The sequence below is a fragment of the Hyperoodon ampullatus genome (genome assembly GCF_949752795.1).
Source record: "Hyperoodon ampullatus genome assembly, chromosome: 19".
Lineage (NCBI taxonomy): Eukaryota > Metazoa > Chordata > Mammalia > Artiodactyla > Ziphiidae > Hyperoodon > Hyperoodon ampullatus.
The window spans coordinates 58332529-58345665 of record NC_136932.1 but is presented as its reverse complement, the minus strand read 5'-3'; the positions used below and the strand labels follow the sequence as shown (position 1 = coordinate 58345665).

The window sequence follows — 13137 nt, the reverse complement described above, 5'->3', positions numbered from 1 at the left end:
CCTTTATTTAAATTTCTCAACAAATACTAACTTTTTTGTCACTTTCCCTTCCAAATTTGGTTGCTGGATTAGTCTGCTAGGGCTTCCATGACAAAATACCACAGACTGGGTGGCTTAAACTGGGTGAGAAATTTATTTTTCTCACAGATCTGGAGGACAGAAGGTCAAGATCAAGATGCCATCAGGATTGGTTTCTTGTGAGACCCCTCTTCCTGGGATGTAGACAACTACCTCCTCACATGGCCTCTTCTCTGTGTGCATGGAGAGAAAAGTCTGATGTGTCTTCCTCTTCTTACAAGGACACCAGTCCCATTGGACCAGGGCCTCACCCCCATGATCTCATCTAACCCTAATTACCTCCACAAAGGCCCCATCCTCCAAACACAGCCACATTAGGGTTTAGGACTGCAACATAGAATTGGGGGTGGTGACACAGTTCATTCCATAACAGTTGCTTCTTCCTTAAATTACTTTCCATAGATCTCTAGCACATTTTTCTTCAGTCAGTTTTCTCCAGTACAATGTATTAGAGCATATAATCTTTCTTCCTGTACATTTGCCAAGTTTCAGGCAAATTGCAAGAATTAATACAAACCAGTGCCCCTTCCCTCAAGCTCTAGGCTTTAGTGTGAGAAGTAGCTGAAGGGCAAGGGAGTGTGATAAGTAGAATAATGGCTCCCTGATAATATCCATGAGCTAATCCCCAAAATCTTCGAATATGTTAGGTTCCATGGTAAAGGGGCATTAAGGTTGCAGGTGGAATTAAGGTTGCTAATCAGATGACCTTAAAATAGGGAGATTATCCTGGATTATCCATGTGGGTCCAGTCTAATCACATGAGTCTTCAGCAGTAGAAGAGGGAGCCAGAACGAGAGAGTCAGAAAGAGATATGACAATGGAAGCAAGGTCAGAGATATGTTGTCTTGGTGACATGGAAGATGGAGGCCACAAGCCATGGAATGTGGGTGGCCTTTAAAAGCTGGAAAAACAAGGAAACGGATTCTCCCCTAGAGCCTCCAGAATGAAATTTAGCCTTGCCAACATCTTGATTTGAGCCCAGTGAGAACCGTGTCGGACTTCTGAGCTACAGAACAGTTAGCCAGTAAATTAGCATTGTTTCAAGCCACTACATTCATGGTCATTTGTTACTGCACCAAGAGAAAACTAATACAGGAAGTTAGAAGTGGAGGAGAGAGGGTGATGCTTATGATGGACCTAGAATGTGTCAGGCATTAAACTAGGGGATTTATACGTTTTCTCTCTTAACACTATCGAGGAAGGTCTTACATGTTTTCTAGATTGGGAAACAGACTCAGAGTTTAAGTAACTTTCCCAGAGACATACAAATAACCCAGTTAGTGCCTGGGCAATACAGAATTTCAGACCAGGTCCGTGAAGGTGATACAAAAAGATAGTGACCATGGTCTGCATCTAAGCCTGAGATCTGCTATTGTGTGACCTTGGACAGGGCACTGGGACTCTCTTAGCCTCAATTTCTTCAATTGCCACATGATGTGAAAAGTTAAGACTGCTGGAGAAACAGGTGTCACACAAATAGTTTTTATTCATACTGAATAAAGTTTTTTATGAATTTTATGATAAATTATTTTTAAATGCTTTAGAGATAGAATCTATGATCATTGAATTAATCAGTCAATACATCTGTAATTATTTCATCTTGTAAAGCTAAAGACCTCTTTTCAGGTGGTCTCATTTAATCTATCCCAAAGCCTCCATATATACTGTTGTTGAAACCAACCCATATAATAGAGCCTCAGAGAAGAATATAACATAATGGTAAAATTCTCAGAAGTCAGATTTGGATCCAGATGCTGGCTCTAACATTTACCAGTTTTATGACCTGGAGTAAGTTATTTCACCTCTCTCAGTGTTAGCTTCCTCATATATAAAATGAGGATAATAAATATAACTGTCTCTCCTTTAAAATATAAATATATATAATATAAATATATAAAATATAAACATAATATAAATATGTAAATTAGGATATATAATATTTACAAAATATAAGTATAAAATAAGTTTCTAAAAAACAGTTAAACCCATTTATTCACAAGTCCAAGGTGGCACCATTAGAAGCAATCAATATGTAAAGTTCATGAGAGAACTGTAAAGGTTGATGGCGTGTATGGTTTTTATCCCATAATTTTTTACTGTAATTGAAGGTTTCTGTGTTATAGCACTCACTCTCAAGTGGCTTTTGCACTTAGCATTATGGAGTCAATAATACTGACAAAACACCTCAAGAGTTTAAAGATGGTCTCATGTGGAACCCCTCCAAGTCCCCAGTTTTGTGATGCTCAGTTTTCTAATATCATATGTATATTTATAGCTTTATATTTTTAGTGTAATCAGCTTAACTTTGATAGAAAAATAATATTAGGATAAGTATAAAATAAGTTGAAGTTGTATGTTTCAAATAATTTTAGTTTTTTTTAAGATTTCAAGTTTGGCAATTAAAAAAATACATTTAGTTAGATGTTTATTAAACTTATTTTATTGGATAAATTAAATGAAAGCCTTATAACTTGTATTACAATTCTTACCATTTTAATAAGAACATTAAAATTTAAAATATCTTATATATTTCATGCACTTCTACTCATAAGTGGGAATTTAATATGGAAACTTTGGCAATGGTCTTTCAAACTTGCTTCTAATTACATTTAGTTTCCTTTAATCTATATTCTGACAGTCTTTTGATTACTAACGTATTTCAAGTAGCCTGAAAATATGTATTTATTGCCTGCTTTTTGTATTTTAGAAAGACAAGCTCTTTGGTTTGTAAAAAGTTGTACATATATTTAATGGGAAAGTAATAGTCATGGCTTCATCTTGAAATACTCTCTTGAAGTCATTTAGAGTAACACTAGCTGCTGTTACAAACCCTGCTTTTCAGTGGCTTAACACTCACACACCAGTCAGTGCGGGAATTCCTGGTCGATGGGTGGCTTTTCTTTTCTTTGGGTAGTGATTTTGAGACCCCAGCTCCTTCCAGTTCATGGCTCTGCCATCCCCTAGGGCCTCTGAGTTCTCTGCATTCAGTTATGGATGAGGAGTGAGAACAGAGAAGGCATTCCAGTGCTGTTCTTGAAAACCCCTGGTCCACAAGACATAAACATCAACTCTCTCCCCTTCCACTGGTGGGAATTAGTTACATGCTCACATAAGGATGTAGGGAGAGCTGAGAAATGTAGTCTTTGCCTGGGAGCAGCCTCCTGATAACAACTCTACAGTGTGGAATGGAGAACATAAATTTTGGTGGACACTGCCAAAGGGAGTATATGAGAATGTACAAATACACCAACTACAGAATTCTATAAAATTGTTTATTAGTATCTAATAGTCCAGTGTCTAGGTACCAGTGTCAGTAGGACATGTTCTTAGAGGTCTTCTGAATTTTTTTATTCTATCACAATCCAAAGCAGCATGAATTTTTAAAAGTTACCCAAAGCTATAGTCTGAGACCATAGAAATATTTTCTTTTTTTGAAAAATGTACCACCTTTGGACTTGGTACGTTTTTGCCTCTGTACAATAATTGACAGCAATCTAAGCCTGTGTATATTACTGCAAAAAATATAATTCATATTTTTTCATGACTTTTCAGTGTTCATTTTTTACAAGTCTAGTGATGTAATTTTTTTCCAATATTATGCATAAGTAATATATTACTGTAGCTTTAGATTCTTGTAACATAATGTAATATCTAGGCCTAAAGATTTTTTAATTAATTGGATTATTTAATTGCAAAATATATCTGTTATATTTTTTATAGAGAATGCCATAAATATAAAATAGAAATAAAATTTGTCTTCAAGACTGTAAAGATTTGAATGGGATCCTGCTAATGTTTGATCAGAGCCTCACTGGATTTCCAAATGCCTAATTACAAAATTCTCAAAGTATTCTGTGATATTTACAGAGTTCATTAATGAGAAATACTCATTTTGATTTTAGGAGTATAGTTCCAAAGTTATGTAAGAGGAAACTCTTTATATATCAGTGGAAATAAACTGCTTGCAATTTTCTCTTAAACATGTTTTGGAATGGATACTTTCTGTTACTAATCTGTAGTCATTCTCATAACCAGTGTCTGACAAGATTACATGCTGCCTCACCAAGGTTTGGTGACTTTTTTATAATTTTATTGACATGGTTCACTTTCTGTTCTTCCCTTCTGATTTGTTTTCAATTGGGAATATTTTTTATTAAATCTTTTATTTTCATTACTACTTGAAGTTTATGGCCAGTTGTAAAATTTTTCAGTGATTCCAAGTACTGATACCAGAAACATTTTGGATTAACATATTTATTTGTCTTTATTTTCTGGTTCATATGAATACTATATACATAAGATTACCCTGCTCTCTGTCAAAAAAGGACATTGTAAGTTAATTACTTTGGCTTATTATTCTGCAGCTTTCTCTTAAATAGATAATATATGCAATCTTGCTAAATTCACAATAACATATAAATAGTATCATTTACAATGGAAGATTAACAAAAGAACCTCTTTCTTCATCACAGACTATTATAAGAATGAATTTCTACAAAACTAGTGTTCTTTTTGTCTTTAAACCACTTTTCCTTTAACTGGCTGTCCTAAATTTTTATTTAGAAAGAAAGCATTTTGCATGCTAGGAGGTAAGAAACATAAGGAAGGTAATTATAATGGAATTTAAATAATTCACTTACATTTCTTTGGCAATAAAATAAAGCATGTTCTCTAAGGGTTTATTTTTTCATAAGCTCTAAAATATGTCTTTCAAATTACTAATATTATAAAAGAAACCACACAACACTGTCATCTTCCCAGCTCAAATATTACTGTTTTCCAGCAACAGATTTTGCAGTCATTCAGAGGCAAGTAGTATTAGGCTTTTTAGATTTTCAAATATATCTGAACTTCTGTTGATTGCTCCCCAAATCAGGTCAGATACACTCTCTGCAGGAACATTTCCCAGAGGTACTGTATGTTCAAATGGAAGATTTTCATGTTTCACAGCCAGCCTCATTTATTTTCCAGACCTCTAAATTTTTCATACTAAGTAGCAGCATCTCACTTTGTGAACCATAGGGTCTTTATTAATTAAACAGAGTCAACAGGGTTGATTTATTCTCTCTCTTCTCAGTTGAATTACCAAGCACACAAATCAGAGAGGAAATATTTCTAATAGTAGAATGTTCTCCAAGCCAGTAAATCTGGGATTATCTCATCATACCGATTATGTCAAACCTCTTTAGTCACCATGCTCACCAGGACATAAAATTGAATCGTATACACACAAATGGCCCCATTCCAGCATCACAGGAAGAATTCCAAGTTTTTCTTACAATATTCAGAAAGCCCTAATTATTAACAAAAAACAAAAAAACAGCCATGATCCTTATTGAATATCTACTTTTCACCAGGCACTTTACATGCATTACCTGTGTTTCAGAAGCATTGGTTCTGGATGTTTTTACAAAAGAGCCAGGTGTGAAATGTGTACTTGAAGCATAGAAACTAACCCTCTGTTGCTTCAGCTTTATTTTTTCTAGTGATTGGCTATTGTATTTGCATGTTTGGCACTAAGGTGTGTGTTTTTCAACTGTGTACAGAGAAGTGTATTATGAACATAAGATTAATCAATTAATATTTTATGGTATTATTTTGTATTTGGAGAAAGATCAGATGTTGATTTGTTGATTAAAAAGTGCCTAATGAAGGTTATTGTCAAGGATGACTTTCTGGCAGAACTTTCTAATATTCATTGTTCAGAGTCTATAACTACATTTTCTTCTTAAACATTTTACTTTTGCTTATTTTATATTATCAATTCAGTGGAATGTCCATATATGGGCAGGTATAATATTTCAAACATGAGAATTTTTTTTTAAGTCACATAAGAAAGCGTGTACCCGACCTTACCCCTCAGGTAATTAATTGCGCCTGTTTTTCTTCCTTTCCAGCCTCCCCAGTTAAGGAGCATTGTAGGGGAGGAAGGATTTATAATAATTTAAATTAAAGTCTCTTCTTTGGACTAACATATTATAAATGTGCTGATAAACAGTAAAGTAAATATACTAAGATATCCCATCAAGCTTTTTCCTTTCAGTTTTAAACAGGTACGTTGTACGGGACAAAGTGTCCCCATTTCCCCTTGCAGTGGTATTCTAGCCCTCTGTGTTACACTCACTGGTAATTCTTTAAAACCACTTTCAATCTAGGCAGCTTTCCAGCTTTACAAAAGCCTTGAAATGAAGTTAACCTGTGCAGAATCAAATGCTTTGTAAGTTTAGCCTCCATAATAAGAAATCGCACTAAACCGTTTTAAAGAGGTAATAGTAATATGGATTACTGTCAAGAGAATGACTATTCTTTGTATCACTTAACCACACTCTGAGGTTTTGAAACTATGAAGATATCTGGGCCTTGCCCCCTCCACCTCGATTCTTAAACAACTTAAGTGCATTTACCCTATCGTGAAACTATAAGTGATCTTCTTCCATGGAAAGCTGCATTTTCAATATTTAAACAGAAGAGTTGAACAATTTGTTTGGGGGGATATGGACAGAATTTAGAATATAGGACTGAAAACAAACCGAATCCAGTAATAACAGTGAAACTAACCATTGGTACTAAGTCCAACATTTCAGTTATTGTCATCAACAGGCATTAAAATTCCTCTTTGTGATAGATCCCAAATTGTGCTCAAAGGCACACTCGTCCCATGCATGCTAATAGGGCATGTTAGTTTGAGTAATATTATAAACTCTTGGAGAGTCGTAAAACACATTAGTATATTTAGGGCTCTGGGAAATCCTACAGTAAAAAAAAAAAAAACCTACTTAACTATGTTTAAACTAGTGTATCTCAAAGTTATTTGACCATAGACTTCTCTTCTTCACATAATATGTATTAAAATCCCTTATAACACACTTCGGAAATGTTATTCTGTAATATTTTAGGAAGTAGGAGATACTTTGAGATCCACAATCTTATTTGATCCTCATAAGTGCCAGCCCTCAGATGGACTTGATCTAAGACATGATGCTTCTCTGAGGTTGAGTTTGGGTAGGATGGGGGCAGGGGAAACTGATCTAGGATGGATAGGGCAATGAGGTAAGCCAGGGCTAGAACGAGGATCCAAGGAGAAGGAAGAAGTCATCCTATTCCAGAAGCTGTCTGTCCAGGACTCAGGAGCTGGGCAGATAGTGGTGGATTTAAGCGAGTCATCTAGCTAAAGGCTGGGAGTTGGATACTAGATCTAAAAACCACCGTGCATCAGGTAGGGGCACAAGTAGTGATGTTTCACCACTTCCTGAACATGCCCCATATGTTTGTACATCCTTCCTTACCTCTGCTTGTGTTCTTCCCCGAAACGCCTAATTACTTGTTCTGAGAATATGTTAGGTACCATAGACTCAGAGATAAGAAACATAGCTCCTGCCCTAAAGGAGCTTTGTATGCAGTACAAAGGCCTAAAAATAAACAGGTATTTGTAATATGGTATAAGAGATAAAGCCATGGGCACAGATTGGAGGAATCTAGAGGGAGATTTGGTTCTTTAGAATTAGTTTGAGTTAGTTGAATAAACAAGATGGGAAGGGGGAAGATTGTAGCAGATAAGAAAGTATTGTTGAGGCAGGTAAGAAACAAGGTATTTCATGCTATGGAATATGTATTTGATCCAGAAGGCATTAGTTGGCACTGAATTTTTAGCAGGTGAGCAGCAGTGTATGATCTGTCATTTAAGAAGATCTCTTGGCTGGAGTGGAGGATGAATTAAAAAACTAGAACAGAGGCAAAGAGACAAGCTGTTTCAGTGACCCAGGCCATAGTGTTGGAAAAGGAGAAAGGAAAAGATTCCAGAGATGTTACAGAAAGACAATCACAGGACTTGCTGATGGATAAAGAAGGGTGAGGAGTCAAAGATGACACATTCTCCTGCATTCTTTTGTTTTTGGTTTTGTTTTTTACCAAAGAATAAAGAAAAAATGGGTTTTGTTGAACCTAAAAACATATCTAAGACTTTTAAAAACTATTGGATCCAGTTCCAACTGCTTCCTAATTCAGGAGACTGCAGTAGGGTGGAAGCAGTGTCGCTGGGATCACTGCTTGCATGGTGGGTAGGACAATCTTTCAGATTGTAAGTGTATCCCTTTTTCTTCCCAAGTCACGTAACACAGACTACATCCTGGATGCATCCCGTGATGAGCGCACTGACCCTGTCCTGCTCAGAGGAGAACGAAGAGGATTGCTCCAGAGAACTTCCTGACCAGAAGAATTGATGGTTTTCTGTGCGAAGCTGCGGTCCATGGTCTTCTGGCATCTCCGTCGACGTGGAGGACTCTGAGATGCGACATCTAAAATAGGAGTAAAACACACACTGCTTAGTGAAGTTGTGAAATGGAGACTGGATTTAAGCTATTTTTGTAAAACTTTTTGATATAACTGTATACATTTACAAAATTAATTGCCACTACAGTAGTTCTTTAGGAATAATCTAGTCCTGTTTTTGAAATCATATGTAATTAGATTTTATAATATATATATATAATTTTTCATATGTAATTATGTAATTTTATATTTAGTTCTTTATAGAATATCAGATACAGTGGTTTTTATAATTAAGACATATTGAAAAATTACGTGAACATAGTGAAACACTTCATTTATTTGGTAATTCACTAACCTTTTATATGCGTACCTTAGGAAAGTGATTTAAGCAAGCATTTCCACAGGCCACTAGATATATAGCTTACATCTTTGTGATGCTTTCTAATTTACAAAATGCTTTTCAGACCCTGTTTTATATAAACCATACAACACGCCTGTGAGGCAACTCCAGTGGGTATTTTTCAGTTAGGAAAAGAGCAGTTCAGAGAAATGAAGCACCTTGTCCTGGAGCTGAGACTCACACCCTCACCTTCCGATTCCATGTCCAAGCCCCTTTGCCCCACACCCTGCTGTCCCTGCAGAGGCAGGTCGCAGCCCGACACACAGGGTCCCGTGTCTCTGTTGATGCAGCTGAGCTCCACAACTGTGTACCTCTGGGGCCACAGAGACTCAGGGGGCACTTGTTCATTCAAACATGGCCCCCACCCAACCACATGGTTCTCCTATAAACCCTTCCCCCAAACACTCACCAAGCAGGGACATGGCTTTGTGATGTTGATTCAATGGGCTTCTTTCAGCAGCTCACATTTTTCTAAAGTAAAGGGACTGACTCCCTTGTGGGATTTGCCCTGCTGGGTTGTCCTTGCCAGAGGGAGTGTTGAGGGGAGCTGATGAATAGAGGGGCATCCAGAATCTATGTATCAAAAGAGACATCCTTGAACTCCTCTGCTGTGCGTTCCAGACTGACCTCATTATTGCTGATATCAGCCTCCAGACCGATTATGCTTCTGCTCTTATTTCATCTTATTGTAAGGATGCTACTAGACAGTTTTTGGAAGGAATGAGCCATCGACTTGGAGCGCTAAAGATTTTCTCTCCGTTTAATGATGTAAACCTGGGGCTGGGAAGTTGGGGCGGGGGGTGGGCAGGGAGGAGGAAGTCATTTTAAATGCTCTGGGCATTAAGTACCAACTGAATAATAAAAAGGGACTTATCCTTACGCAGTGTTATTATATAGTTAGGTGATGTACTGTACTAAGGAAGCAAGTGAGCAAGAATCATTAATTAATCAGAATAGTGTTCCCAAACCATCCGTGGTAGCACAGAGACGTTACTGTGTCTGGCCTCCTCTTCTCCCCACCACCACCACTGCTCTCCTTCCTCCTTTCCCTCTTCCTCTCCTCCTCACTTCCTTCTCTTTCTCTCTCTCCCGCCCGCCCCACCTCTGTAATACAAGTAAGAAAGAGGAGCTCAGAGCCTTGAGGATCACTTGACTCAGTGATTTTCAAACATCTTTTGGTGAAAAAGACTCCTTTTTCAAATGAATTCTTAAACAGAATCTCAATATTTGTAACAGATTTTTTTTTTAAATATTGCTGTCCTGCTTAAAACAAGATGGAGGCCTGAAGCCCAATCAAAACAGCCCCCAGCACTGCTATGAAAACCTAAAACTCCTTAGAATATAGTGTCAGAATCATCAATTGCAAACATTTATATAGATGAGTAAACAGATCCTAAGAGCTCACACAGTGAGGTCAAACTTAGACCTAGATCTTGAGTCTCCTAGTCTACTACATTTCATATGGTATATTATATAGATCTATGTTGTAAATATATGTGTACATTATGCTCATGCACACATTCCTGAATATATGTAGGATTTATAATTTATGACTTGAATGATAACCTAAGTCAAATCCAGGCTGATAGGTAGTCATTAGCCCTGAGAAAAGTTTCAGAATGGCTGGAGAAACTTGTGTTTCCTCTGACAGCTCTTTGAATATTAGGAAGCTGCAGGGAGACAAGTTTTGAGAGAAGGCCCTGAAGGAGCTCTTTCCTTGTGTCCCCCAGAGATGAGTGAGATTCTCAAACACCCCAAGTTACTCTTATAAATTAGTATCTATAATTGTGAAAGTACAGACTATTTGTCGTTGCCAAATTAATGGTATGAAGTGTCCCTCCCCTTCCTGGGAGTGTTTTTCTAATTTGTTTCTAGTGAGGAAGACACAGAAGATGCTCAAGTCACTTGGCATCAAGATCCTCAGGAAGCAATTCACTGGCGGACGCCTCAGAGGTTAACTTTACCATTTGGTGCCACTTTCCTTCCTGCTTCCTAATCTAACACCTGATGGAAAAGACCTACAAAAATCGTAATGAAATTATTTATTGGGCATTTTGTGCCATACATTCGTGATGGATAATTTGCATGTATTATTTCATTATCTTCTTAAAACAACCCCATGAGGTAGAAACTATGATCATCCTCATTTTGTAAACAAGTTTAGGATTAGAGAGAGTTGCTGATCTTTGCCTCAGTGTGATTCATCACCTACGTGTGGAAACTGCGGCTCAAGGCAAGTCTTGCGGGGCCCATTCTCTTAGACCACTGCAGAACCATTGTGTGTGATACTGGCGGCAGAGCTGGGGTCCGTGGGTCAGTTTTACAGAGAGGCGGATTCAAGTTCTGGTGTGCTAAGGAACTTCCTGGTAGTCAGAACACATCAGGAAAGAATTCCCCAGGAGTAATTGGAAACCATGTCCCAGGAAGTGTTCTGTCAGGCTGAACTCCTTACTGCAAGACTGTTGCTGAGAAGTTCAGGGTCTGAACTGACTGGACCATTTGAGCACTGACTGAGATTTCTTCCTCTTTATGCTTCTGTGACCTCTGAACCCACAGATGAATGCCCTAAGAGATGCTCAAAGAAACATATTGTGGGGAGTCATTAAGAATCCTTATTCAGTGCAAGTAGAATCCCCCAATTATTTCAGAGTGAGCTGACATTTATATAGCCCATCTTTCTTTAAGTCAACTCTATTGTTGTGGTCATTGTAAACTCTTCTCTGTTGACTCACTAACTCAGATTGTAGGATTTAAAAATCTCAATGTTCTTACATGCTTCCATCTCACTTTACTAAAGAGTGACCTGGCTTAGCCTTCCTTACGTATTTAATCTCAGAATATTGACCGAGCACCAACAATGAGCCAAGCACAGTACTAGGCACTGTGGTGAAGTAGGGCAAGAGCCGACCATTTCCTGGGGTCTACTTACTGTTGGCTGAGAAGTTAAAAGCTTCTCAGGTAGTCAGAAGTGAATAGCTTCTCTTTAATGTTTTTATTTTTAAAATAATCTATTTCAGGCCTCCCTGGTGGCGCAGTGGTTGAGACTCCGCCTGCCGATGCAGGGGACACAGGTTCGTGCCCCAGTCCGGGAAGATCCCACATGCCGCGGAGCGGCTGGGCCCATGAGCCATGGCCGCTGAGCCCGCGCGTCCGGAGCCTGTGCTCCGCAATGGGAGAGGCCACAACAATGAGAGGCCCGCGTATCGAAAAAAATAAAAATAAAAAATAAAAAAATAATCTATTTCCATTTTTAAAAAATCAAGTAGTATGGAATTGAATAAAGTTAAAAGATAGCTTATCTCACTTTCCCAAGGTAACTGTCACTAATACTTTCATGAGAATTTTTACTCAAAGGAAATCATACTGTTAAGTATCTTTCTTTTGACTTAATATATTATGGTCATTTTTTTCATGGTGATACATAGATTAATGTTATACCTCAAATGTCTCTATAAAATATCACTACCCAGATAACACCTAATTTCTGTAGCCAACAATCTATTGATGAACACTTAGACTAATTTGTCTTCTGTTATTAACAATGCCACAGTGAACATTCTCATATTCATTAAATCCTTTTCCTCATATATCTATGTACTCTTATGCCAGTAGGTCTATAGTGAGGATACATTCATAAAAGTAAATTACTACGTCAAAGTTATGTTCATTTTAATTTTGGTATAATTTCACAAATTCTCCTCCATAAAAATAGGACCAATGTACACTACCAGCAATAGTGTATAAGAGCTTTTCTTCTCTATATTATAGAGCAAATTTTTAGTTGAAAGATTGCCAATAACTTTTCTGATTGTTTTTGTCCTTAGAATGATCCTCTTTCTATCATTATCTAAAGATCTGAATTTTTTCATCATTGGGTTTTAGTTATCTCTTGACAGCAGAGGCTGACTCTGTATATAGGGGAGTCTAGCAGTGACTAATTCACTGTACGTCAAACACGTAATTACTGTCATCTTTTTATTTGAAAGTATTGACCTTTCCTACTTTATATATAACGGTGGCGAGGACCAACTTTTATTTTTTTATTTTTTTAACATCTTTATTGGAGTATAATTGCTTTACAATGGTGTGTTAGTTTCTGCTTTATAACAAAGTGCATCAGCTATATGTATACATATATCCCCATATCTTCTCCCTCTTGTGTCTCCCTCCCACCCTTCCCTATCCCACCCCTCTAGGTGGTCACAAAGCACAGAGCTGATCTCCCTGTGCTATGTGGCTGCTTCCCACTAGCTAGCTATTTTACGTTTGGTAGTGTATATATGTCCATGCCACTCTCTCACTTCGTCCCAGCTTACCCTTCCCCTCCCTGTGGAGGACTGACTTTTAAATGAGTTAACTGAGGTGAGAGGCCTTGGTAAAGTGCAAAGCAC

The 13137-nt window shown here is 37.6% G+C and overlaps 1 protein-coding gene across 2 annotated transcripts in view; it reads left to right on the top strand.

Annotated features, from left to right (window-relative positions):
- Window positions 1-8416, top strand: part of STXBP4 (syntaxin binding protein 4) — a gene marked incomplete at its 5' end in the record, with an annotated part of 159162 nt that extends 150746 nt beyond the window's left edge. For both annotated transcript variants that reach the window (XM_079725198.1, XM_079725197.1), the window contains one exon: window positions 8183-8416. In XM_079725198.1, coding sequence (XP_079581324.1) covers window positions 8183-8297 — 115 coding nt within the window. In that variant the 3' untranslated portion in view covers window positions 8298-8416. The remainder of the gene's footprint in view (window positions 1-8182) is intronic.
- Window positions 8417-13137: the final 4721 nt, after the last annotated feature.